Raw genomic sequence first — 25,999 nt, 5'->3', positions numbered from 1 at the left:
ACCTCCCAGGTTCTGAGTCACCAGGCAGGGTGGAGCAACAGGGCCAGCATCACCACAGCCGAGTGTCACGAGAGCCCGTAGATGACCTGGTGCTCCTGCAGCAACACAGCTTGCTGGCCAAGCTGACTGCCAGCAAGAGTTGTCCAGAAGGCACTGGCTGTGGCACACCGTCTGCCGGAAAGAGGCCCCGAGGAGGGGGTACAGCCAGAAGCAGGAGGACCTGCAGGCACCTCACTGGCAGCCTCTCTCTGCCCCCCAGCCTTGGTGGGCTCCCACGGTACCACATCACACAGCAGTGGGCCCCTGAAGAAGGCTGTCCTATGGGCGAGCAGGGTGGCCTTTGACTCCACTGCCCAGCACTAGCTGGTGTCAGTGACTCCTAAGAAGGCCATCATATGGGCAAGCAGTGGGGTGGCCTTTGGCTTCACTGCCCATCACTGGACAGTGTCAGCAGCTCCTGCCCACACAGTAACCATGCTTGGTGGGCAGAGAGGTGCCCAGAACCTGCCTTGAGCCTTCCTGCGACAGTCCCGCCTGGCTGAAGGGGAGGAGGAAGCATCCCAGGCTGGAGGAACCGAGCGGCTCTGCTTACCTGGAGGGGCCGTGGTGGTGCTGGGCGGTGGAGACGGCGTGTGGCCTTCTGTCGTGGTGGCTGTAGGTGACGTGGGTGTGGAGGGTGGGGCCGTGCTGGTCGTCTCAATGCTAGGTGGTGCAGTGCTCAAAAGGGTGGTTGACTCCGTGGGAGGGGAAGAGGTGGACCGAGATATCGGAGGGGTTGAGGACTCAGGTGGGGGTTTGGATGTGGTTGACTCAGAAATGGGTGCTGTGCTTGTGGGGCTGGGGATCTCCGTGCTTGTAGTCGTAGGTGTTGGGGTTGACGTCATCGTAGTGGTGGTGGTGATGGGTGTCGGGGTTGGGGTCTGTGTGCTGGTGGATGTTGGGGTTGGGGTCACCGTAGTGGTGGTGGTGATGGGTATCGGGGTTGGGGTCTGAGTGCTGGTAGATGTTGGGGTTGGGGTCACTGTAGTGGTGGTGGCGATGGGTGACGGGGTTGGGGTCTGTGTGCCAGTGGGTGTTGGGGTTGATGGCACCAAAGTGGTATTGGTGATGGGTGTCGGGGTGGGGGTCTGTGTGCTCGTGAGTGTTGTGGTTGGAGTCACTGTCCTGGTGGTGGTGGTGATGGGTGTCGGGGTTGGGGTCTGTGTGCTGGTGGGTGTTGGTGTTGGGGTCACCGTGGTAGTGGTGGTGATGGATGTTGGGGTTGGGGTCTGTGTGCTGGTGGGTGTTGGGGTTGGTGTTGCTGTCGTGGTGGTGGTGGTGATGGGTGTCAGGGTTGGGGTCTGTGTGCTGGTGGGTGTTGGGGTTGGTGTCATTACTGTGGTGTTGCTGGTGATGGGTGTAGGGGTTGGGGTCTGTGTGCTGGTGGGTGTTGGGGTTGGTGTCACTGTGTTGGTAGGTGTTGGGGTCTCTGTGGTTGTAGGTGTCGGGGTTGGTGTCACTGTAGTGGTGGTGGTGGGTGTTGGGGTCTCTGTGGCAGTGGTGGTGGCTGTTGTGGTGGGGGTCACTGTAGTGGTGGTGGTGATAGGTGTTGGTGGAGTGGTTGGGGTCTGTGTGCTGGTGGGTGTTGGGGTTGGGGTCACCGTGGTAGTGGTGGTGATGGATGTCGGGGTTGGGGTCTGTGTGCTGGTAGGTGTTGGGGTTGGTGTCGCTGTCGTGGTGGTGGTGGTGATGGGTGTCGGGGTTGGGGTCTGTGTGCTGGTGGGTGTTGGGGTTGGTGTCGCTGTCGTGGTGGTGGTGGTGATGGGTGTCGGGGTTGGGGTCTGTGTGCTGGTGGGTGTTGGGGTTGGTGTCATTGCTGTGGTGTTGCTGGTGATGGGTGTAGGGGTTGGGGTCTGTGTGCTGGTGGGTGTTGGGGTTGGTGTCACTGTGTTGGTAGGTGTTGGGGTTGGGGTCTCTGTGGTTGTAGGTGTCGGGGTTGGTGTCACTGTAGTGGTGGTGGTAGGTGTTGGGGTCTCTGTGGCGGTGGTGGTGGCTGTTGTGGTGGGGGTCACTGTAGTGGTGGTGGTGATAGGTGTTGGTGGAGTGGTTGGGGTCTGTGTGCTGGTGGGTGTTGGGGTTGGGGTCACCGTGGTAGTGGTGGTGATGGATGTCGGGGTTGGGGTCTGTGTGCTGGTAGGTGTTGGGGTTGGTGTCGCTGTCGTGGTGGTGGTGGTGATGGGTGTCGGGGTTGGGGTCTGTGTGCTGGTGGGTGTTGGGGTTGGTGTCGCTGTCGTGGTGGTGGTGGTGATGGGTGTCGGGGTTGGGGTCTGTGTGCTGGTGGGTGTTGGGGTTGGTGTCGCTATCATGGTGGTGGTTGTGATGGGTGTTGGGGTTGGGGTCTGTGGGCTGGTGGGTGTTGGGGTTGGTGTCACTGTGTTGGTAGGTGTTGGGGTTGGGGTCTCTGTGGTTGTAGGTGTCGGGGTGGGTGTCACTGTAGTGGTGGTGGTGGGTGTTGGGGTTGGGGTCTCTGTGGTGGTGGTGGTGGGTGTTGTGGTTGGGGTCACTATAGTGGTGGTCGTGATAGGTGTTGGTGGAGTGGTTGGGGTTTGTGTGCTGGTGGGTGTCGGGGTTGGGGTCTGTGTGCTGGTGGGTGTTGGGGTTGATGTCACCGAAGTGGTGGTGGTGATGCTTGTCGGGGTTGGGGTCACTGTCGTGGTGGTGGTGATGAGTGTCGGGGTTGGAGTCTGTGTGCTGGTGGATGTTGGGGTTGGGGTCACCTTAGTGGTGGTGGTGATGGATATCGGGGTTGGGGTCTGTGTGCCAGTGGGTGTTGGGGTTGATGGCACCAAAGTGGTAGTGGTGATGGGTGTCGAGGTGGGGGTCTGTGTGCTCGTGGATGTTGTGGTTGGAGGCACTGTCGTGGTGGTGGTGGTGATGGGTGTCGGGGTTGGGGTCTGTGTGCTGGTGAGTGTTGGTGTTGGGGTCACCGTGGTAGTGGTGGTGATGGATGTTGGGGTTGGGGTCTGTGTGCTGGTGGGTGTTGGGGTTGGTGTCACTGTCGTGGTGGTGGTGGTGATGGGTGTCGGGGTTGGGGTCTGTGTGCTGGTGGGTGTTGGGGTTGGTGTCGCTGTCGTGGTGGTGGTGGTGATGGGTGTCGGTGTTGGGGTCTGTGTGCTGGTGGGTGTTGGGGTTGGTGTCGCTGTCGTGGTGGTGGTGGTGATGGGTGTTGGGGTTGGGGTCTGTGTGCTGGTGGGTGTTGGGGTTGGTGTTGCTGTCGTGGTGGTGGTGGTGATGGGTGTTGAAGTTGGGGTCTGGGTGCTGGTGGGTGTTGGGGTTGGTGTCACTGTGTTGGTAGGTGTTGGGGTTGGGGTCTCTGTGGTTGTAGGTGTCGGGGTTGGTGTCACTGTAGTGGTGGTCGTGGGTGTTGGGGTTGGGGTCTCTGTGGTGGTGGTGGTGGTGGGTGTTGTGGTTGGGGTCACTGTAGTGGTGGTGGTGATAGGTGTTGGTGGAGTGGTTGGGGTCTGTGTGCTGGTGGGTGTTGGGGTTGGGGTCTGTGTGCTGGTGGGTGTTGGGGTTGGTGTCGCTGTCGTGGTGGTGGTGGTGATGGGTGTCGGGGTTGGGGTCTGTGTGCTGGTGGGTGTTGGGGTTGGTGTCGCTGTCGTGGTGGTGGTGGTGATGGGTGTCGAGGTTGGGGTCTGTGTGCTGGTGGGTGTTGGGGTTGGTGTCGCTGTCGTGGTGGTGGTGGTGATGGGTGTCGGGGTTGGGGTCTGTGTGCTGGTGGGTGTTGGGGTTGGTGTCGCTGTCGTGGTGGTGGTGGTGATGGGTGTCGAGGTTGGGGTCTGTGTGCTGGTGGGTGTTGGGGTTGGTGTTGCTGTCGTGGTGGTGGTGGTGGTGATGGGTGTCGAAGTTGGGGTCTGGGTGCTGGTGGTTGTTGGGGTTGGTGTCACTGTGTTGGTAGGTGTTGGGGTTGGGGTCTCTGTGGTTGTAGGTGTCGGGGTTGGTGTCACTGTAGTGGTAGTGGTGGGTGTTGGGGTTGGGGTCTCAGTGGTGGTGGTGGTGGGTGTTGTGGTTGGGGTCACTGTAGTGGTGGTGGTGATAGGTGTTGGTGGAGTGGTTGGGGTCTGTGTGCTGGTGGGTGTCGGGGTTGGGGTCTGTGTGCTGGTGGGTGTTGGGGTTGGTGTCGCTGTCGTGGTGGTGGTGGTGATGGGTGTCGAGGTTGGGGTCTGTGTGCTGGTGGGTGTTGGGGTTGGTGTCGCTGTCGTGGTGGTGGTGGTGATGGGTGTCGAAGTTGGGGTCTGGGTACTGGTGGGTGTTAGGGTTGGTGTCACTGTGTTGGTAGGTGTTGGGGTTGGGGTCTCTGTGGTTGTAGGTGTCGGGGTTGGTGTCACTGTAGTGGTAGTGCTGGGTGTTGGGGTTGGGGTCTCTGTGGTGGTGGTGGTGGGTGTTGTGGTTGGGGTCACTGTAGTGGTCGTGGTGATAGGTGTTGGTGGAGTGGTTGGGGTCTGTGTGCTGGTGGGTGTCGGGGTTGGGGTCTGTGTGCTGGTGGGTGTTGGGGTTGGTGTCGCTGTCGTGCTGGTGGTGGTGATGGGTGTCGAGGTTGGGGTTTGTGTGCTGGTGGGTGTTGGGGTTGGTGTTGCTGTCGTGGTGGTGGTGGTGATGGGTGTCGAAGTTGGGGTCTGGGTGCTGGTGGTTGTTGGGGTTGGTGTCACTGTGTTGGTAGGTGTTGGGGTTGGGGTCTCTGTGGTTGTAGGTGTTGGGGTTGGTGTCACTGTAGTGGTAGTGGTGGGTGTTGGGGTTGGGGTCTCTGTGGTGGTGGTGGTGGTGGTGGGTGTTGTGGTTGGGGTCACTGTAGTGGTGGTGGTGATAGGTGTTGGTGGAGTGGTTGGGGTCTGTGTGCTGGTGGGTGTCGGGGTTGGTGTCGCTGTCGTGCTGGTGGTGGTGATGGGTGTCGAGGTTGGGGTTTGTGTGCTGGTGGGTGTTGGGGTTGGTGTTGCTGTCGTGGTGGTGGTGGTGATGGGTGTCGAAGTTGGGGTCTGGGTGCTGGTGGTTGTTGGGGTTGGTGTCACTGTGTTGGTAGGTGTTGGGGTTGGGGTCTCTGTGGTTGTAGGTGTTGGGGTTGGTGTCACTGTAGTGGTAGTGGTGGGTGTTGGGGTTGGGGTCTCTGTGGTGGTGGTGGTGGTGGGTGTTGTGGTTGGGGTCACTGTAGTGGTGGTGGTGATAGGTGTTGGTGGAGTGGTTGGGGTCTGTGTGCTGGTGGGTGTCGGGGTTGGGGTCTGTGTGCTGGTGGGTGTTGGGGTTGGTGTTGCTGTCGTGCTGGTGGTGGTGATGGGTGTCGAAGTTGGGGTCTGGGTGCTGGTGGGTGTTGGGGTTGGTGTCACTGTGTTGGTAGGTGTTGGGGTTGGGGTCTCTGTGGTTGTAGGTGTTGGGGTTGGTGTCACTGTAGTGGTAGTGGTGGGTGTTGGGGTTGGGGTCTCTGTGGTGGTGGTGGTGGGTGTTGTAGTTGGGGTCACTGTAGTGGTGGTAGTGATAGGTGTTGGTGGAGTGGTTGGGGTCTGTGTGCTGGTGGGTGTCGGGGTTGGGGTCTGTGTGCTGGTGGGTGTTGGGGTTGGTGTTGCTGTCGTGGTGGTGGTGGTGATGGGTGTCGAAGTTGGGGTCTGGGTGCTGGTGGTTGTTGGGGTTGGTGTCACTGTGTTGGTAGGTGTTGGGGTTGGGGTCTCTGTGGTTGTAGGTGTTGGGGTTGGTGTCACTGTAGTGGTAGTGGTGGGTGTTGGGGTTGGGGTCTCTGTGGTGGTGGTGGTGGTGGTGGGTGTTGTGGTTGGGGTCACTGTAGTGGTGGTGGTGATAGGTGTTGGTGGAGTGGTTGGGGTCTGTGTGCTGGTGGGTGTCGGGGTTGGGGTCTGTGTGCTGGTGGGTGTTGGGGTTGGTGTCGCTGTCGTGGTGGTGGTGGTGATGGGTGTCGAAGTTGGGGTCTGGGTGCTGGTGGGTGTTGGGGTTGGTGTCACTGTGTTGGTAGGTGTTGGGGTTGGGGTCTCTGTGGTTGTAGGTGTTGGGGTTGGTGTCACTGTAGTGGTAGTGGTGGGTGTTGGGGTTGGGGTCTCTGTGGTGGTGGTGGTGGGTGTTGTAGTTGGGGTCACTGTAGCGGTGGTGGTGATAGGTGTTGGTGGAGTGGTTGGGGTCTGTGTGCTGGTGGGTGTCGGGGTTGGGGTCTGTGTGCTGGTGGGTGTTGGGGTTGGTGTCGCTGTCGTGCTGGTGGTGGTGATGGGTGTCGAGGTTGGGGTTTGTGTGCTGGTGGGTGTTGGGGTTGGTGTTGCTGTCGTGGTGGTGGTGGTGATGGGTGTCGAAGTTGGGGTCTGGGTGCTGGTGGTTGTTGGGGTTGGTGTCACTGTGTTGGTAGGTGTTGGGGTTGGGGTCTCTGTGGTTGTAGGTGTTGGGGTTGGTGTCACTGTAGTGGTAGTGGTGGGTGTTGGGGTTGGGGTCTCTGTGGTGGTGGTGGTGGTGGGTGTTGTGGTTGGGGTCACTGTAGTGGTGGTGGTGATAGGTGTTGGTGGAGTGGTTGGGGTCTGTGTGCTGGTGGGTGTCGGGGTTGGGGTCTGTGTGCTGGTGGGTGTTGGGGTTGGTGTCGCTGTCGTGCTGGTGGTGGTGATGGGTGTCGAAGTTGGGGTCTGGGTGCTGGTGGGTGTTGGGGTTGGTGTCACTGTGTTGGTAGGTGTTGGGGTTGGGGTCTCTGTGGTTGTAGGTGTTGGGGTTGGTGTCACTGTAGTGGTAGTGGTGGGTGTTGGGGTTGGGGTCTCTGTGGTGGTGGTGGTGGTGGGTGTTGTGGTTGGGGTCACTGTAGTGGTGGTCGTGATAGGTGTTGGTGGAGTGGTTGGGGTCTGTGTGCTGGTGGGTGTCGGGGTTGGGGTCTGTGTGCTGGTGGGTGTTGGGGTTGGTGTTGCTGTCGTGCTGGTGGTGGTGATGGGTGTCGAAGTTGGGGTCTGGGTGCTGGTGGGTGTTGGGGTTGGTGTCACTGTGTTGGTAGGTGTTGGGGTTGGGGTCTCTGTGGTTGTAGGTGTTGGGGTTGGTGTCACTGTAGTGGTAGTGGTGGGTGTTGGGGTTGGGGTCTCTGTGGTGGTGGTGGTGGGTGTTGTAGTTGGGGTCACTGTAGTGGTGGTAGTGATAGGTGTTGGTGGAGTGGTTGGGGTCTGTGTGCTGGTGGGTGTCGGGGTTGGGGTCTGTGTGCTGGTGGGTGTTGGGGTTGGTGTCGCTGTCGTGGTGGTGGTGGTGATGGGTGTCGAGGTTGGGGTCTGTGTGCTGGTGGGTGTTGGGGTTGGTGTTGCTGTCGTGGTGGTGGTGGTGGTGATGGGTGTCGAAGTTGGGGTCTGGGTGCTGGTGGTTGTTGGGGTTGGTGTCACTGTGTTGGTAGGTGTTGGGGTTGGGGTCTCTGTGGTTGTAGGTGTCGGGGTTGGTGTCACTGTAGTGGTAGTGGTGGGTGTTGGGGTTGGGGTCTCAGTGGTGGTGGTGGTGGGTGTTGTGGTTGGGGTCACTGTAGTGGTGGTGGTGATAGGTGTTGGTGGAGTGGTTGGGGTCTGTGTGCTGGTGGGTGTCGGGGTTGGGGTCTGTGTGCTGGTGGGTGTTGGGGTTGGTGTTGCTGTCGTGGTGGTGGTGGTGATGGGTGTCGAGGTTGGGGTTTGTGTGCTGGTGGGTGTTGGGGTTGGTGTCGCTGTCGTGGTGGTGGTGGTGATGGGTGTCGAAGTTGGGGTCTGGGTACTGGTGGGTGTTAGGGTTGGTGTCACTGTGTTGGTAGGTGTTGGGGTTGGGGTCTCTGTGGTTGTAGGTGTTGGGGTTGGTGTCACTGTAGTGGTAGTGCTGGGTGTTGGGGTTGGGGTCTCTGTGGTGGTGGTGGTGGGTGTTGTGGTTGGGGTCACTGTAGTGGTCGTGGTGATAGGTGTTGGTGGAGTGGTTGGGGTCTGTGTGCTGGTGGGTGTCGGGGTTGGGGTCTGTGTGCTGGTGGGTGTTGGGGTTGGTGTCGCTGTCGTGCTGGTGGTGGTGATGGGTGTCGAAGTTGGGGTCTGGGTGCTGGTGGGTGTTGGGGTTGGTGTCACTGTGTTGGTAGGTGTTGGGGTTGGGGTCTCTGTGGTTGTAGGTGTTGGGGTTGGTGTCACTGTAGTGGTAGTGGTGGGTGTTGGGGTTGGGGTCTCTGTGGTGGTGGTGGTGGGTGTTGTAGTTGGGGTCACTGTAGTGGTGGTAGTGATAGGTGTTGGTGGAGTGGTTGGGGTCTGTGTGCTGGTGGGTGTCGGGGTTGGGGTCTGTGTGCTGGTGGGTGTTGGGGTTGGTGTTGCTGTCGTGGTGGTGGTGGTGATGGGTTTCGAAGTTGGGGTCTGGGTGCTGGTGGTTGTTGGGGTTGGTATCGCTGTCGTGGTGGTGGTGGTGATGGATGTCGGTGTTGGGGTCTGTGTGCTGGTGGGTGTTGTGGTTGGGGTCACCGTGGTGGTGGTGGTGATCCGTGTCGGGGTTGGCGTCTCTGTGCTAGTGGGCGTTGGGGTTGATGTCACTGAAGTGGTGGTGGGGATGGTTGTCGGGGTTGGGGTCACTGTAGTGGTGGTGGTGATGGGTGTTGGGGTCAGAGTCTCTGTGGTGGTGGGTGTCAGAGTTGGAGTCTCTGTGGTGGTGATGGTTGTGGTGGGTGTTGAGGTTGGAGTCTCTGTGGTGGTTATTGTCATGGTCGTGGGTTGGGTGACACACTTACAGCACTGAACGTTGATCTCATAGTTGAGGCAGAAGGCCATAGGAATGACCCCACCTGGCTTTTGGTCTTCATTTTTGCATACTAGCCCCTCATGGACGTCACACACCACTGTTTGTCCAAGCTGTCCAATGGGAACATCAGGATGCATGGTGGCTCTGCAAGAGATGTTAGCTGCCCATCCTGATTCGCAGATGCCTTCAATCAATTCTGTATCTCCACCTGGTTTGTTAAAGTCAGGTTTTCCAGAATCCAGCCAGCCAGTCCAAATGCAGACAGGCACGCATGGGGTAGTAGGGGTTGTCGTTGAGAATGTTGAAAATGTAGAAGGAGTTATTGATGGAGAGAGAGGAGTAGTTGTTGGAGGGCTGGGAGTGGTGGTTGTGGTGGTTGTTGGAGGGCTGGGAGTTGTGGTTGGGGTGGTTGTTGGGGGGCTGGGAGTGGTGGTTGGTGGAGGGGTGGTTGTGGTGGTTGTTGGGGGGCTGGGAGTGGTGGTTGGGGTGGTTGTTGGGGGGCTGGGAGTGGTGGTTGGTGGAGGGGTGGTTGTGGTGGTTGTTGGGGGGCTGGGAGTGGTGGTTGGTGGAGGGGTGGTTGTGGTGGTTGTTGGGGGGCTGGGAGTGGTGGTTGGGGTGGTTGTTGGGGGGCTGGGAGTGGTGGTTGGTGGAGGGGTGGTTGTGGTTGTTGGGGGGCTGGGAGTGGTGGTTGGGGTGGTTGTTGGGGGGCTGGGAGTGGTGGTTGGTGGAGGGGTGGTTGTGGTGGTTGTTGGGGGGCTGGGAGTGGTGGTTGGTGGAGGGGTGGTTGTGGTGGTTGTTGGGGGGCTGGGAGTGGTGGTTGGGGTGGTTGTTGGGGGGCTGGGAGTGGTGGTTGGTGGAGGGGTGGTTGTGGTGGTTGTTGGAGAGCTGGGAGTGGTGGTTGTGGTGGTTGTTGGGGGGCTGGGAGTGGTGGTTGGGGTGGTTGTTGGGGGGCTGGGAGTGGTGGTTGGGGTGGTTGTTGGGGGGCTGGGAGTGGTGGTTGGTGGAGGGGTGGTTGTGGTGGTTGTTGGGGGGCTGGGAGTGGTGGTTGGTGGAGCGGTGGTGGTACAAGCCGTGGGCAGGCAACAATTGACACGTATCATGTAGTCGTAACACAGTCCAAACGGTCCATTTCCAAACTGGTCTTCATTCTTGCAAATGAACCCAACAGAGACATCGCACTGCACCTTCTGGCCTAGCTCCTGCAAGCTGAGGTGAGGATCCTTGACCGACCTGCACTCGATGTCCTCAGGGGCCCTGCAGACCCCATCAAATGTCTCTCGGTCGCCGCCGTCGCTGCCACTGCTGGGGTGGTCCTCGTTGATCCAGTCAGACCAGAAGCAGCACACCTCTAGGAAAGCAAAACCCAGCTCTTGTCACTCGCACCTGGGGAGAGGCACCTCCAGGAGGCCACTAGGATTCAGAGAACCCTGGGGCCTCCCTGACCGTGCCCCAGATGCAATCTCTTTTTTCCCCGTCATTGCCAGAAAACCAGAGTGCAGGGTCAGAGAGCTCAGGGCTGGACACCACTTCCATCCTCATTTTGCAAGTGAAAACCTAAGCCCAAAGAGACAGGGCCACCCAGCGTATGAAGGACCCTTTCCTCAGCTATTTTCAATACTTTTTTCAAAGAATCAATAATAAGAGAGCTGCCTATTCCAATAAAGAAGTGTGCCAGAAGGGGCTTTGTCTCCACTCTTAACCGCAATATTGTCACCAACAGTCAATCAAGTCTCACTTTAGGCCCTGGCCTCAGCAAACCATGAATGAAGTCACCAAAATACACCTATCTTTGGTCCATAAGCAGAGGAGTCTTGCCCTGCCAGCCTCACATCTGGGCCCTGAAGGAAGCATCCTGCAGGTGATGTTATGAGACTTCACTCCTCCCACCCTCCTTGTCATCATGAATATCATCACCGTCACTTACCCGGAGTTGTTGATAAAACTGCAATAAAGCAGGAAGAAAAGAGGATATCATTATATAGTTCAATATCCTTTAAAATCTTGTCTTACTTTTTTAAAGTTTATTTTTTCTGTGGCTATCATACCCCTGGTGGCTTGTTCGGTGGTAGCTAGGATTTCAACCAGAACAAACGCAGGCGAACGTAAGAAAATTTCTCTAACCCTTAGGGATACTTTCCTGCTGGTTTTCAGAAATCTCCCCAGATGATCCTCCACTCTGGTCTGGGCTTGGGGATGTGGTCAGTATGCTACCATCTGAATGCACCAGGGCAGGGGAGCCAGGCACGCCCCCTCACACCTCAGTGCAGAGGAATGTCACCGTCACCTCACTCTGCAGCTGGTGTGCAGAGGTCAGAGCCTGGCTGCACCGGGCCAGGGCCTGCCCCTGAAAGAGCCCCGTGTGCTGGATGCTGGATGCAGGGGAAGGTGAGAGCCTGAGGAAGCACGGGGGGAACCGGGGGCCTTACCTGTGCTGGGGGTCGGGGTGGTGGTGGTGGTGGTGGTGGTGGTGGTGAAGGTGGTGGGGCTGGTGGGGAGGGTAACGGTGGTGAAGGTGGTCAGAGTGGACGGGAGTGGTGTAGTGGAACAGATGTTGAAGTGCTTTTCCACCGTCCCATTGGGGCCACAGAACACCCAGTAGCAGAAGGCGCCATCCTGGGTCCGGTTGATGATTCCTGGGGGTGAGGGTGAGGCCAAGAATCACCTCATTGGGAGCAAGGTAGGGGGAAGGCCAGGTGTGCCTGAGCCCCCACAAGCAGCCAACAAATGCTCCAGTGAGACTGCACCTGTCCCGGAGCCCCTCTCTTTGAATAAAGGGAATCTCGCCAGAACGCAGAAGCTGGATCGGGGGAGAGGGTGATGGAAATTCCCCACAGGAGACCGGCACCCCAGAAGAAGAAACAAGATGTGTCACGGCAGCCCCCCAGGGCTGATACACATCGGAGGTGGGTCTGAGCTCCGGGGGACCAAAGGGTAGAGCCCAGGAGGGGAGCAGCACCCCCCCACCCATCCAAGGCCCCACAGGCTTCCCCAAGATGGGCCCGGCCACCACAGGGCTGGCAGCAGAGGGCAACTCACCTTCCTCTGGCCTGCAGATGACTTGGGAGGAGTTGGTGCACATGCTGCAAAGCAAGCACATGGCTACAAGTCCCACTCCACTGATGCTGCGCCCACCCTGCTCAGACCCCCAGCTTCCCATGTGGCTAGTACCGAGCCCAAAGCCCCAAGGCACTGCCCCAAAGCCAGCTCTGGAAGAGCCCCCCATTAGGTTCTAACTGTGGGAACAGAGCAGGGATGAGGAGAGGAAGGAAAAAGCCAGACCCAGAGGATGGTATGAGAACAGAAGACCCCCCACCCCAGTGAGGGACTGGTGCCTCTGTGGCCTGGCTCCTGTGTGCATGCATGACTGTGTGACTGTGTGTGCCTGTGTGTCTGTGTCCATGCATGTGTGCGTGTGTGACCATGTAACAGAGTGTGTGCCTGGGTGTCTGTATCTTTGCATGTGTGCATGTGTGACTGTGTGCATGTGGTGCTTTGTATGACCGTGTGACCATGTGTGCCTGCGTGTCTGCGTCCATGCATGCGTGCATGCGTGACTGTGTAACCGTTAGTGTCTGCCTGGGTATCTGTGTCTAGGTACGTGTGCATGTGTGACTGTGTGTGCCTGTGTGTCACTGTCCATGCATGTGAGCATGTGTGCATGTGTGATTGTGAGTGCATGTGTGCACTGTGTGCAAGTGTGACTGTGTGTGTGCCTGGGTATCTGTAGACATGTATACATGTGTGCACTGTGTACATGTGTGACTGTGTGTGCCTGTGTCAGTGTCCATTCACGTGTGCATGTGTGCATTGTGCATGTGACTGTGTGTGCATGTGATATGCTATGTGCATTTGTGTGCATGTGCACCCATGTGGAATGGCTGTGTGTCCATGTATTGTGTTCACTGTGTGCTCACACCTGTGTGTGTACTCATGTGCCCATATGTGCAGCTCCTCCAGGTCCCCTGCCACGTGGGCTTAGATACCAAGACTTGCAGATCTCCTCGGTGGGAACCGACGCTCCAGGTGGGTAGTGGGTGTCCTCGATGTAGCAGCCACACTTGTCTGCGGTGACACACTTCTTCCCGTCCTCATCATAGATGGGTCTGTCCTTGGGGCACCGGGGATAGCAGCCTGGTGGACACAGGGCATGGGGTTGGGACCACCGCAATCCACCACACCCCACCCACCATCCCTACCCCAGCAGGCCCTTCTCCAGAGGATGCCCCTCTGGGAACGCCAGGGATTGGAAAGGCAGGGCCTGGATCTCCCTACCCCACTGGGCTCTGAATGATGCCCGCTGAGGAGCCCTGCCCAGTCTCATCGGGCCCCTGAGCAGCCCTGAGTCCCAAGACCCACGTTCCTCTCCCATGGCGGGATACTCCCTCCCAAACTTCCTACCAGTCCCTCCTTCACGCCACTGGTTCTCAGTTCAGATGCCAGCACCCAGCAGGGGCCTCCCCTGACCTGTGCCTGAAATGCTCCCCAACTCGCCCTGCTCTGTACAAACCTCAGCACCTCCCACCCCTGCCACTCCCAGTTTCCATGCTGGCCTGCTTCCCTCCTGACCCTGCAGCAAGGGGAGCCTGGCCACCCTGGGGTGTGGGTGCCCTGAGGGTCAGGCCTCCCTCCGGGTGTCCCCATGAGTCTCCAGACAACATCAGCCTTCAGCCCCACACAGCCAGGCCCATCGGCTGTCGCCTCCCCTGAGGGCCACCTGGCTCACCCTCCAGGCCAGTGGGCTGTTGCCTCTCCCGAGGGCCACCCGGTTCACCCTCCAGGCCCCTCAGCCGTCACCCCTGCTGAGGCCTGCCCCACCCTGCTCACCCTCCAGGTAGGACACGGAGATGTTGGAGTGGATGCCGTTGATGGTCCTGCAAGTCTCGAAGCTCCGGTTCCCACACGGCTCATAGTGCCACTCACACTCATGTGGAGGGTTGTAGTAGTCACAGAATACGGCTTGGGGGAGACAGGGCCAGGGTCAGATGCAGGAGGGCTCGCTCAGGCGTGGGCCGGGGTGAGGGTGAATCTGGGGTGGGGGGCTGGGGCGCAGACGTATCAAGCTTGCTCTGCCAACCCAGGTCCCATAGGGCCCCAAAGAAGGACACTGGAGAAGTCGGGGAAAGGGTGGGTGATGCACGCCCGTCACCTGGATGGGCAAGGAGTGCTGCCCCGGCCCGCAATACAGCACCTCCAATCCCCCTCCTGGCCCTGGGTCCAGTTCGGGCGGGCTCTTACGGCACAGGTCTGGCGTCCTCCAGAACACGCAGGCCCCCTCTTTGGTACACTCCTGGGCATAGGAGGCCACGGCAGAGCAGAAGCACTCGCAGTCCCCACCCGTGTCACAGGAGCACGAGTCGTGCACGCAGGCCTCGTAGAAGGGCTTGGGGTCCACCTGGGGAGAACACCCTGGTCTGTCCTGGGCCCGTGCTGCCTTCATGGGGCCAGGACTTCCCCAGTGCCCTGGACTCAGGACCCAGAGGCCAGCCCTGCTCCTGGGACAGGGCACGTCCCCCAGCACCAGCCAGCCAGGGCCCCAGCAGGGCCAACCTTGGGGAGAGGGTCCAGAGACGCCTGTCCCACCGTGGCTGTGCGGACCCATCACCCAGCCCCTCTGCATCCTCAGCTGTAACATGGCCATCCTAGAACCCGTCCTCCCCAGCTGCCTGTAGCTGGGGATGTGCGGGCATGGGGGGCACATGTCCTTTCTCCCTCCAGGTGAATATCTGAGCCTGGGGAGGCAGAGGGAGGCTGGGGGTCCAGCCCAGGGTCTCAGAGGGGAGGCTGATTATATGGTCACGTGACCAAAAGATGCACCGGCCAGAGCCAAAGCTGGAGGACAAGTGCTGTGTGGTGACGCAGCAGGGCGACTCCTGAAGGTGTGGAGGAGCGTATGGAGAAGCCCCCAGCCCCAAGAGCACCCAAGACCTCACCCTGCTGTGGCCACGCCCTGATCATTAGCATGCTCTACGGCACCCTAACCACGTCCACAGTCAGCCCATAGCCCCGCAATGCCTAGTCGGCCCCACCCACAGCTGCAACCCACCTACAGCCCTGCTGTCTAGTTAGCCCCGCCCAAGGCCCCGCCCATAGTCACCGCCCACCTACAGCCCTGCTCTGCCTAGTTGCCCCGCCCATGGCCCCGCCCATAGTCACCGCCCACCTACAGCCCTGCTCTGCCTAGTTGCCCCGCCCATGTCCCTGCCCACAGCCACCGCCCACCTGCAGCCCTGCTCTGCCTAGTTGCCCCGCCGTGGCCTGGCCAGCCCACCTTGCCATGGCAGATGCTGAACACATCGCTTTTGAGGATGCTGCACTGCTTCTCGGCCCAGGAGCGGCGGTGCGGGTTCAGGCTGCAGGGCTCGGGGTTGGTGCTCACGTCCGGGCAGGTGGGGGCCTCCTTCCAGCTGTTCCCGAAGTCCAGCCCGCTGCTCACCACCATGTGGTCCCGTCTGGTGAAGTCGTTGTTGGAGTGGTCATCAAAGTTCCCGCACAGGCCACACACGGTGCCCTGCAAGAGACAAGCACCCCGGGGGCTCCGAAAAGGGGCTGGAGGGAGGGCAGGGGCTTGTCCCGCAAACACCAGGGCAGGGGGTGGGGGGCTGGCCAGGAGAGGACAGGAGAGGGCAGGGCAGGCAGGGAGGTAGCCCACCTTGTAGGAGGGAGCCAGCTTGATGAACACGGTGGTCCTCTTGTCCCAGATGACGATGATGCCCGTGCTGGACTCCACCACCAGGTACTGGCCCACCTCCCGCGTGGTGTAGGTCACATGGTGACCCTCGTCGCGCTGAATCACCACACGGTGCTTGTCTTCCAACTTCAGCTCCGTGCTCTGCCCGGAGGAGAGGCCCAGTCACCGGCTGGTCTGAGGGTCCCGCAGGGCTCACACATTCCCGGGGCCAGCAGCACTCACCCCAATGAAGATCTTGATGGCCTTGGAGCAGGTGACGCCCGTCGTGCCACAGGGGACGTTCTCGGTGATGATGCTGAATGAGCCCAGTGAGGAGTTCTGACCGCAGTAGTCCTGGGGGCCAGGAGGGCAAGGTCAGCCAGGACAGCTGGGCCCCAGGTGTCCCAGGGCACACCCGCCCCAGTTGGCGGGGCCACAGCCACTGAGCAGACAAACCAGGCCCTGGCCCTGCCCATCCGAGGACCTGACCCAACTGCAGGCCCGTATCCTGTCCCTGGGGATCACAGTGCCTCAAAGGGCTGTGGGATTTGGATCTGGAGAGCCTCGTGGGCAGCGGCCTAGCCCTGGCCCTTACTCAGCTCCCCATACAGGTGCCCTCAGTCCCCATGGCTGGGTGGTCAACCCCACCCACCCTGTGCACCCAGAGGAGGACCCAGAGGAGGACCCACAGGAGGGAGGATCCAGAGGAGAACCCAAAGGAGGACCCAGAGGAGGACCTGGAGGAAGACCCAGAGGAGGGAGGACCCAGAGGAGAACCACAGAACTGGGCAGTGCAGAGGGGTTTTACCCCCACACCCAGCCCTGGCTAGAAGACCGAATCCTCCTGTGGGTGCGGGTGTGGGTCTGGGGCTGAGGAAAGGCCGGCCTTCCCAAGTCTCAGGGTTTCCCAGGGAGCTGAGCACTGGGCTCGGGGCAGGCAGAGGGTCCCTGACCACAAGCAGCCCAGCCAGGCAGTGCCCGTGACCACACCTGAACAGCCACATAGGAGCAGTGTCCGTCAAAGTCGTAGTACTTCCCGTCAAAGGTGATGTAGTGGCCGCTCCCGTAAATGGAGCAGGTGCCATGGCACAAAGCCTGGGTGCATACCCAGCGTCCTCTCTGGCAGGTGCTGAGGGGGACAGGAGAGGAGCCTGAAGGGACCCAGGACCCGCTCATGGGAGCCTGGAGGAGACCCTGGACACCGTGCGGACAGCTCCCTGTGTCTCCCACACAGAACACCTGCAGGCCCCAAAAGTGGCTCCAAATGTCCCTTCTCCCATGGCTTCAAGACCAGCGGCTGACATGAGAGACCACCCTGCCTGTGGGCAGGGTCTGCCACAGGATCTCACAAGACCCAGGCCGACCCCCAAAGGAGAGGCACCTGCCCCTTGGCCCGCTCTCCAGTGGCCACCCCTGCAGAGCACGTGGGGCCTGGAAGGCAGCCAGGACAGGCCGGGCCAGCTTACCAGGTATTGCAGTCCACCTTGATCTTGGCCCCGGGGGAATATAGGTCCTTGTTATGGACGCAAGGGCATTCCTTCTCCTCCACACAGCCGCCCCGGCCGTCGTCCATCAGCCCATCGGGGCACACACAGCCGCTGATACACTCTGTGTGGTACTGGAGACAGCCAGAGAGTGGGGTTCAGGGGTGGACAGGTGAGGCTGCAGCCCTCCCTGAGCTGCCCTCCCTGCAGCCCACCTGCAGCCCATCAGGATTGGATACGCAGCCAGGAAAGGCCTGACCATGCAGTCTCTGTCACATCCCAGACCTCCCACCACTCCCCCTAGCCTGGGCTCAGGCCTCCCTCCCCTCAGGCCCGCCACAGGGCAGGGAGACTGGTAAGGGCTGCTGGCTGAGGGCCCTACACTGGCCCCTGTGCCCCAGTGGTTCACAGCCTGCCACTTCCCTCCCAGGGACAGGGACAGCATCGACAGGTCCTGCGTCCTCAGGACTCAGCACCCAGACCCTGGCAGGGGGCACAGTACAGGAGCCGGGCTCAGTCAGCCAGGAATCCCTGCCCGCCCACAGCAGCACCCCCAGCACGCACATAGCCGGCGGCCAGCGTCTGACAGCTGAGGGCTCGGGGCTTCCAGATGGCCATTGCGGTCAGGTTGCTGCAGTCCACGTGGATCTTTGGGGCTGTGCAGCCTGTGGGACGGAGGGGCTGCAGCTCCAGCTGAAACTGGGGGTCTCAGGCAGGCTGGGGAGGGCTGGTCAGGGAGGGTGGCCAGGGCAGGCGGGGAGGGGTGGCCAGGGAGAGGTGGCCGGGGAGAGGTGGCCGGGGCAGGCGGGGAGGGGTGGCCGGGGAGAGTGGCCGGGGCAGGCGGGGAGGGGTGGCCGGGGACAGTGGCCAGAGCAGGTGGGGAGGGGTGGCCGGGGCGGTGCCACTTACTCTGGCCGATCAGATGGATCTGCCTACAGTGCAGCCTCCCGTCCCGGCACACACTGTGGAAAACGCCGGGGATGAGTGGGGCCCACACAAGACGGCCACAGACAGCCCGCAGCTTCCCCGGGACAGATGTGAGCCTGGTGACTGTCAGCGCCCCCCACCCCAGGCACCCCGCAGTCTTGGGTGTCTCAGCTTCCCCAGGTAGAGTCTCCCAGGTCTCCGCTTGCGGCAGGTTCAGAAGGAGCTCCCCCGCCCCCACGCCACACCTGATACCCGAGCAGGTACCCACCATCGTTCTTCCTGCCTGACGACCACATCCCCTGCCTCCAGGTAGAGGCCGCGGTGGTAGCAAGAGCACTTGGCCAGGGGCACGCAGCGGCCCTTCTCGTCCAGGAAGGTGTGGTCAGGGCAGCCGCAGCCGTCCACAGGCGCAAAGCCCTCAAGACAGTGGCTGTTGGCCTCAGAGAGGGAGCGGCAGGTCTGCTGGCAGGTGGTCAGGTTGTACAGGAAGACCTGCGAGTTGGGGCAGGAGCCCACATCCTTGTCTGCAGAGGACCATGGGGTGGCGTGAGGGGCGGGAGGAGCCAGACGCCCAGCTCCCATCCCCAGGGCGGCCAGGGGACCAGGGAGTGCACACTCTGGGACCCACTTCCACACTCAGCCACCACAGCTCCAGGCCGGCCCCAGGTTCCACCCCTGCTATGTGACCGTCCCTTGCTGTAGGAGGAGCTGGTTTCCCGCTACCACTGGCCGATGAAGCTGGAGTCGGCTGCAGGGGGCCGACTCCTCTCCCTGGATCACCCATGCTCAGGGCCCCCAGCCCTGTCCCAGGAGCTCAAAGCCTGGACCCCATCCCCAGGAGGCAGCCCACAGGGACGGCACTCACTGCAGACATGGTCCCGCCAGCCCCACAGCATGACCCCCTTGGCAGCACAGGCATGTGCGTAGGAGGACAGGGCGGCGCACAGGCAGTCCTCGTTGTTCTGGCAGTTGCACGTGTCATATTTGCACCTCTGGGCGACAGAACAAGGTGGGCGGGCAGTGAGGCAAGGAGGCAGAGCATGGCCCGGCGCTCACAGATGCAAGCTCACACACACACACAGCAACCAGTGGGCCCGGCCAGGTGCCCTGAGTCCACCTCACAGGTGGCATGGAGGCCTGGGAGTGCCCTGAGTCCACCTCGATGGCATGGGGGCCTGGGGGTGTGGGTCCCACCCACCTTGTAATACTCAGCGGGGTCCACGACCGAGTGGCACCTGCCAAAGGGGGTCTCTGTGTTCTTCAGGAGGGAGCACCAGTGCTCGGCATAGTTGGCTGGGGAGTGGGGGATCAGAACTTCAGCGGGGCCTGGGACCCCCATGAGATCCCCTGGGCCCTGCTACCCGGCTGCCTTGGCCCCAGATATGGTTCCTTCTGTGCACCCATGCCCAGGTCCCTTCCTCCCCCTGAGTCAAATTTCCAGGCAGCTCCAGGCTGGATAGAGACCCGGGCAGGGCACCCACCACCTCCCGTCTCTCACCCCCAAGGGCCCAGCATCCCGGATGTGATGGGGCAGGTAGGGACCAGCCCAGGGCCTCTTCCGGGTCACCTGGCAGGCTGCCACCATGGCCGCCATAAACTAGCCACAGCAGGAAGCAGCTGGTGCTGGGCTGCCCCTGGAGGAGAGCCACCTAACTTCTGCCCCTCACCACCCACGTGTCCTGCTGGGAGCCCCATCTGCCCTTCCAGGCCATGGGCCGGGTCCCCCAGGCAGGCTGGGTGGGGGCGCCCGTGTTGCCGAGCCTCACCACTCTCGATGTTCAGGGAGCAGGGATCGTCTAGCCAGTCCAGCTTGTCATGGCAGCTTGACTGTGCCTTCCAGGTGTTGGCAAAGCCGGCCCCCGTGGCCTCCACCAGCCCACTGGCCGTCTTGAAGTCATCACCTTCCAGGCCGTTGAAGTTCCCACAGAGGCCTGAGGGGCCAGGACAGGGTTGGGAAGGGTCTGGGGCTAGCAGGCCCCCCCGTGGGCCTTTGTTGGGGCAATCCCGGTGGGGACACTTACCCTGCACCTGCCCCTGGGAGGCCTGGTCCAGCGTCAGGAAGAGTTGCATGACTGGGGCCAGCTGCACCTGCAGCCGGAGGCCGCTGGCCATGCTCACGATGATGTGGTAGGAAGACGGGCGGAAGACGGAGAAGCTCGCTGCAGGCAGGGGCACGGTGAGGGACACGGTAAGGGGTACAGCGAGGGGCGGGGCTCCCGGGGCCTGCCTGGCCCAGGTGAGCAGCAGGAGGATGTCACCCTCCCACCGCCCCCTCCAGCAGAGGACCCAGGAGAGAGCCTGCCGGGTGCTGCAGGGACCCTCCTCCCATGGAACCTTTCCACCCAGCCTCCTGGGTCTGAGACGGCTGGCCTGTCGGAATCACTGCAGGCCCAGCGGAGCTTGAAGGGCCTGGGCCCCTCCCTGGGGCACAACTCACCGGTCACGTGGGGCAGGTTCACCTGCAGCTCGTTGAGCAGCACGCTGCCATCAGACTTGAAGACGACCACCTGCGGGAAAGGCCGAGGTTGCTCAGGGCTGAGAAGGGCCCCCGCTGGGGGACTTGGGCTCCAGAAGGAGGGGGCAGCACCACTCACATTCTTCTTCTTGTCGGCCAGCAGCACCACTGTCTTCAGGCAGGTCTGCTTGTCCGTGGAGCCACAGGGGGCCAGCTCGCCCAGGAGAGCGTAGGAATCGTTGTGGTCACCCTGTGATGGGGCAAGAGGCAGAGCAGCAGCTGAGGGCCAGGATGGGCTGCACCCTGCACCCTAGGACCCGGCAGTGGCTTAGAAAGGAAGGCCTGCTTCTTATCCTCCAGCCAGAGAGCAGAAGCATGGTCACCTACCCCAGGACAGCCCACGGGCACCCTCTGCTTCAGGGACAGCCAGCCCACCCACCCCTGGACGGCCAAGGGCCTGGATGCCAGCCCCAGCTCTGCCCCATACCCCTGACCCTGGGCAGCCTACCTTGGCCAGGACGTAGTAGCAGTCCCCATGGAAGGTGTACGTCTTCCCATCGAAGGTGGTGATGTGGGAGCCACCTTCCAGGGCGCAGGTGCCAGGGCAGGGCAGGTCTTTGCACACCCAGCGGCCAGCATTACAGACACTGTTGGGCAGCGGGGCACAGGGTCAGGGCTCAGCTGCCCCAGCCTCTGCTGCACTCAGCCCCGGCCCCAGGACTCACCACTGCTCGCAGCCATTGGTGATCTCCTGGCCCGGTGTGTACAGGTGTCCGTGCAGCCTGCAGTGGCACTGGCTCACGGGAATGCAGCCGCTGCCCCCGATGTCGTCATACACGGTGCCTGGGACAACCAGGGAGGCGACGTCACCCTGCCAGCCAGGCCTCCCACCCGCAGCCACCACTGGTCCCCTGCGCCGATGCCTGTGGTCCCCACCTGGTCCCTGGATTGGGGTCTGGCCATGGGGGCCCAGCCTCCAGGCCACCTTCCTGCCCCTGACAGTCGAGCTCCTCCCAAAGGCCTCCAGGCTCCGGGTCAGGGCCAGGCAGGGGGAGGTCTATCCCCAGGGTGATGACCAGGAAGGTAGCCCCCTTCTCAGCCTCCCTGAAGCCACCCTTTGGGAAGGGCCTCACACCGAGGCCCCTTCTCCCTGGACCTGCCCCTGGTATCGGGTGGAGGGAGAAGCACTTCTGTGCTGCCACTGCCCCCACCACCTAGCGGAGCCGTCCCCTCGGCGCAGGCGAGAACCCGAGGCCAGAGCTGCAGGCCTCTCGTCCAGCGGGCAGTGCCAGGGCAGGGCCCTCCTCCCCACGTACCTTCCGGGCAGAAACAGCCGTCCATGCGGTGCTCCTCGCACAGGCTGCTCACCTCCAGGTGTGAGCAGGTGTCCATGCAGGGCGAGCCACTCTCCAGGTACACCAGGTTCCCAGGGCAGGTCTTGGCTGGAACCACAGAGGCCACACGGTGAGGGTGAGGCTGGGGCACAGCAGCCGCTCCACGCCGAAGTGCACCGAGAAGGGCTCTCAGCCCGCAGTGAGCGTCCCCCTGGCTCCCGGTGCCCGGCGCGGACACAACTCCCAACCGGGCTTGGGGAAAGCACCAGCGTGGGGTCCCCTGCCTGCAGGGTGCTGGGGCTTACGGCAGAACGTGGCAGTCCTCCAGTTCCCGGGCCGGCCGCCGGCGTGGGAGCACTGGCGGGAGAACTCGGCCACAGTACTGCAGATGCAGGTGTCACCGCCCGGGCACCGGCAGCGGTCCTGCTGGCAGGCGCGCATATACGGCTCCAGCGGCACCAGGTCCTGGCAGTCCACGAAGGCCTCGGCGGTCAGCAGCCTCTCACACTCGGCGCGCTGGGGACAGACGCAGGGTGGGCATGCTGCTCAGAGGCCAGCTCCGCCAGGACCCCCCCCCCAAAATGAGGGGACTCACGTGCTCGGAGCAGGATGCGAGGGCCACCGTCTCCTCGGGGTCCTCACACACCACATCGGGCTCATTGATCTTCTGCATGTTCCCGAACTCCAGGGGACTGAAGAACACACCTGGGGACGCACGGTCCTTCAGCTGGGGCACCTGGGGGCCCGTAGCCCACCCTGCCCCCACCAAGCCCTCCGGGCCTCACCGTCAGAGAGGAATTCTGAATAGCTCTGTAGGCCGTTGTAGTCCCCGCAGAGGCCACAGGTGTGGTTCCGGAACTTACTGTCCAGCTCCAGCTGTTGGGGGAGGGAGCAGGTGAGCTGACCTCTCGCCCCGCCCACAGCCTCCAGGGCAGCCGCCAGGAACCCCCAAGACTCGAGGCTTGTTTGAGCCACAGAAAGGTGCGGCAGGAAGGCTGGGGTCAGCAGCCAGGGAGCGGCCTGGCAGGGCAGGTCCCTGAGAAGCTGGGTGTGTTTGGGGGGAGGGTGAGGCCTGGGGGGTCAGGGCCAGGCCGGCTTCTGCTGCTGCCCCCCAAGTCCAGCACCGACACCCCGCGCTGCCAAGGCCCTGCCCCACCCCTGCCCTCTCGGTGAGGGGTCCGAGCACTGCCCTCCCTGCCCTCCCTTGGGGTCCACCCAGAGGCCTGACCAGCCCCAGGAGCCCGGGAACCCTGAGCACCATGAGGGCGTCCTCCCGGTTCCACAGGAGGGTGAGGCCGGCGCGGGAGTAGACTTTGGTGTAGGCGTCGCTCTTCTCGATGAGCAGCCCGGGGCTGTAGTGTGGGGTGCTGACCCTGGCGGGGGCACATCAGGGTCACTCTTGGGTCCACCACCCAGGCACCCGCGCCCCAGCTTGTCCTCCCGGGACCCCGCCACCCGAAGGGGACTGAAGCTGGGCACCTGGGGTGGTGGAGGTGGCTCTGCCAGGCCCAGCTCCTGCCCTGGCGCCACCAACTTGGCCAGCCTCTGGGGTGGAGGGACATGGGCGGTGGCCAAAAAGCACCTGTCTGTCTCCGCTGGCCAGGCTTCCCCAGCAGAGCCACCTCCTGCCTGCACGCCCTCCTCTCCATTCCCTCCTCAGGGCACGGTCCTGGGGTCCCCTCTCAGAGGCCCTGAGGGCACCAGGTTGGGAGAGGAGGGAGGGCCAGGCTGCCCAGCCTCCTTCCAGGCCCCCTGCTTGGTGGAACATCACCCCATGGGGTCCCAAACCCCCACCAGACTGCCCCTGAGGCTATCAGGGGCCCTACACCACCTCCTGCCAATGCCCCTTGCTGGGCCAGATAGAGGCACTCACCCCAGCCTCTGTGCCTCAGTCCCCAAGGGCCTCTACCCACCCACCCGCCCACCCCTGAGGGCCTCTACCCGCCTGCCCGTGCCTGTGCTGGAGTCCCTTGCAGGAAACTGAATCCCCAGGCAGAAGAGGGGCAGGTCCTGCGGGTGGGGAACCCGCTAGACAGGAATGCACTTACAGGGCCTCATTGTTCTGGAGACAATAGGGGAACAATAGCTGGGAGTGGGGAAGGGGCTCCCACAGCCCCCCTGCACCAACTTCTGTAACTCTAGCCTGGGGTGGGTGCACACGGCCACTCCATGCACAGGACCAGAAACAGGCAGCCTCCAGGGGTGCCAAGGCTGTCCTGAGCCTGGTGGGCTCTGAGGGGAGGGGCCGTCAGGGACACAGGCAAAGGGGTAACTGAAACCCCTTGGCTATAGGGGGAATGGTGGGGGCTCATCAGTGTTTGTTGAATGAATTAGTGACCTGAACCCAAACCTCAAGGCTGGTCTCCTGAGCTGTGTGCCAGGGCAGGAGGGGTCTCCTAGGGCTACAAGGAAGACCCCTTTGGGGACCGTCAGCCCCCTTTGCTAGGATGTGGAAGGGGTGCCACCGACCACACTCACATGGCCCCGTTCAGCACAGCCAGGTGGCGGGTGAGGTAGATGGTGTCATCCTTGATGGTCAGCAGGATGGACTCGACCCCGGCGGGGGCCCCAGCCTGGCCCGGGCCCCGCTTTAGGTGCACGGCAAATTCCTTGTAGGAGCCTCGGCAATCGGAGGCGAAGTTGTAGTCGCAGAGGCCGGGGAAGCGGAAGATGTCCCCGTCGAAGGTCTTGTAGTGGAAGTCGCCCCAGGTGCTGCAGACGTTGTGGCCATGGTTTCGGGCTCTCGCCTCTGAGGGAACAGCAGTGAATGAGGGGTGAGTGGCCCCGGTGGGGGAAGGCTGCCCAGGCTACCCTCAAGAGGAGGGCCCTGCGGAAGCACCTGGAAGCAGCTTCCAGCCCAGCGCAGGGCCCCTGGCCAGGAAAGCTTCCTATCCGCGGACCCTCTGCTGGTCTTTGGTCACCCCACCACAGCGGTCTCAGGGCTTCTACTCCTGGCCTGGTGAGGAGTGTGGCCGGGTGCCCAGCGGGGTGTAGGAGAGGAGGTTCTGGACACCCCACTCCCCAGCAAGGGCTGTGCTGCCCCAACTCTTCAATGGTCTCTGCCACCTGAGAATGGGGCTTTCTGGTGGGGTCCTGGCCGCCCCTTCCTCCCCTATGGACAATGACGCAGTTCAGTGGGGCCTGGGCTGCTGTTTCCACCTGGTGCTGGCCCCAAGACCCACACTGTCATCGGGCAGTCAACCCCAGAGGAATGGCAGGGGAACCCCATCCTTCCAGCCCGTTGAAAGTCAGTAGGGCCGGGGACTGCAGGGGACCAACCCAGGCCAGGAGCCTCAACGGAGCCACCCATGCTGCTAGGATGCACACGGGGACCACCTCCTCCTCCCAGATGCCACACGCCTGCCCGCCTGGCCCTGCCCCCAGGACACTCTGCCAGGCCCCAGACCCCTGTGTCTGCTCTCTCACCTGTCTGGAGCTCCGAGCCCCCTGCCACAGACAGGGCCAGGCAGACAGCCGCCAGAGGGGCTAGCGGCAGCCCCATGGTGGCTGGCAGGGCAGTGTGGGTTGCACCTGGGGGCAGGGGTCTGTTCCTTATATGTCCTGGCACGGGGGCAGGAAGGCAGGGGAGGGTCAAGGGGTGGGTGTGGCATTTGCCAGATGATCAAGAAGACAGCTGCAGGGGCCCGAGCCCCAGTGGGGAAATATTGATTCAGGTTATCAGAGGTCATCTCTTTATGGCTCCCTGGGTAAACACAGCCTTCTTCAGGATGAGGCAGCCCTGTGGCCTGAGTGCCAGCACACACCCAGGGAACACGTCCAGCTACTAGCGGGACAGCCCAGGGTGGCCGGGGGAGGGGCGTCCTGCCAGAAGCATGTCCAGTCAGGCTCCGTAGCCCCCCACGGGCCCCCAGGCCCCCGCTGAACAGGTCCCCAGGCCTGATCAGGCTCATGTTACCCTGGGAGGACCAACCTGTTTCCGGGGCCCAAGCTCTGGGGCAGTTTCCAGGCCTGACTCCAGAAAGGGGCCTCCCTGAAGGCAGGGAGGATGTGGGATCCTTCGGGCTGCAGGGAGGCCACTGACTTGCATGGGACTCTTGGCCAGGCTCACGGAGCAGTGTCAGAGGCCCCAGCCCCCAACCACCCTCTAAGCCCATCCTTTTCCCAGGCTGGGAAATTCCTTCTCTGGAATTACATGTGGTTAGAACTCGGGGAACACCTGCCCAGCCAGGGGACGTGTTACAGAATGAGGCACACCGGGAGCTGGCTGGTGGCCGGAAGTGGCCGTCTGCCCCTTCTCCCGGAGACCACATGAGGACCTCGGGCCTGAGAGCTGAGGAGGTGATAGCCTGCCCAGGCTCCCCTGAGCCACCTCTCCCTCAGGGTGAGGGTCCTGCCCCTGAGGCTGGGCCTCTGATGAGCCTCGGTCTCGCCCACCAAGCCCAGCAGTTGTCTGGAA

The 25,999-nt window shown here is 62.1% G+C and overlaps 1 protein-coding gene across 1 annotated transcript in view; it reads right to left on the bottom strand.

The window, feature by feature from the left end:
• MUC2 (mucin 2, oligomeric mucus/gel-forming) overlaps window positions 1–25,162 on the bottom strand; it is a 35,652-nt gene extending 10,490 nt beyond the window's left edge. Inside the window, exons 1-30 of the mRNA XM_077961642.1 lie at window positions 25,009–25,162; window positions 24,061–24,331; window positions 22,841–22,955; window positions 22,368–22,458; window positions 22,178–22,287; window positions 21,888–22,098; window positions 21,565–21,690; window positions 20,974–21,091; window positions 20,757–20,895; window positions 20,388–20,498; window positions 20,231–20,300; window positions 19,815–19,952; window positions 19,560–19,724; window positions 18,992–19,086; window positions 18,659–18,785; window positions 18,062–18,317; window positions 17,776–17,828; window positions 17,431–17,531; window positions 16,849–17,000; window positions 16,373–16,511; window positions 15,626–15,736; window positions 15,365–15,544; window positions 14,984–15,223; window positions 13,951–14,107; window positions 13,540–13,671; window positions 12,699–12,846; window positions 11,752–11,795; window positions 11,142–11,348; window positions 10,640–10,657; window positions 593–10,063 (exon numbers count right to left, since the gene is read on the bottom strand). Coding sequence (XP_077817768.1) covers window positions 593–10,063; window positions 10,640–10,657; window positions 11,142–11,348; window positions 11,752–11,795; window positions 12,699–12,846; window positions 13,540–13,671; window positions 13,951–14,107; window positions 14,984–15,223; window positions 15,365–15,544; window positions 15,626–15,736; window positions 16,373–16,511; window positions 16,849–17,000; window positions 17,431–17,531; window positions 17,776–17,828; window positions 18,062–18,317; window positions 18,659–18,785; window positions 18,992–19,086; window positions 19,560–19,724; window positions 19,815–19,952; window positions 20,231–20,300; window positions 20,388–20,498; window positions 20,757–20,895; window positions 20,974–21,091; window positions 21,565–21,690; window positions 21,888–22,098; window positions 22,178–22,287; window positions 22,368–22,458; window positions 22,841–22,955; window positions 24,061–24,331; window positions 25,009–25,084 — 13,372 coding nt within the window. The 5' untranslated portion in view covers window positions 25,085–25,162. The remainder of the gene's footprint in view (window positions 1–592; window positions 10,064–10,639; window positions 10,658–11,141; window positions 11,349–11,751; window positions 11,796–12,698; window positions 12,847–13,539; window positions 13,672–13,950; window positions 14,108–14,983; window positions 15,224–15,364; window positions 15,545–15,625; window positions 15,737–16,372; window positions 16,512–16,848; window positions 17,001–17,430; window positions 17,532–17,775; window positions 17,829–18,061; window positions 18,318–18,658; window positions 18,786–18,991; window positions 19,087–19,559; window positions 19,725–19,814; window positions 19,953–20,230; window positions 20,301–20,387; window positions 20,499–20,756; window positions 20,896–20,973; window positions 21,092–21,564; window positions 21,691–21,887; window positions 22,099–22,177; window positions 22,288–22,367; window positions 22,459–22,840; window positions 22,956–24,060; window positions 24,332–25,008) is intronic.
• Window positions 25,163–25,999: the final 837 nt, after the last annotated feature.

The sequence above is a fragment of the Macaca mulatta genome, chromosome 14, assembly GCF_049350105.2.
Source record: "Macaca mulatta isolate MMU2019108-1 chromosome 14, T2T-MMU8v2.0, whole genome shotgun sequence".
Classification (NCBI taxonomy): domain Eukaryota; kingdom Metazoa; phylum Chordata; class Mammalia; order Primates; family Cercopithecidae; genus Macaca; species Macaca mulatta.
The sequence above is the reverse complement of the archived record's forward strand: the minus strand, read 5'-3'. Positions and strand labels throughout refer to the sequence as shown.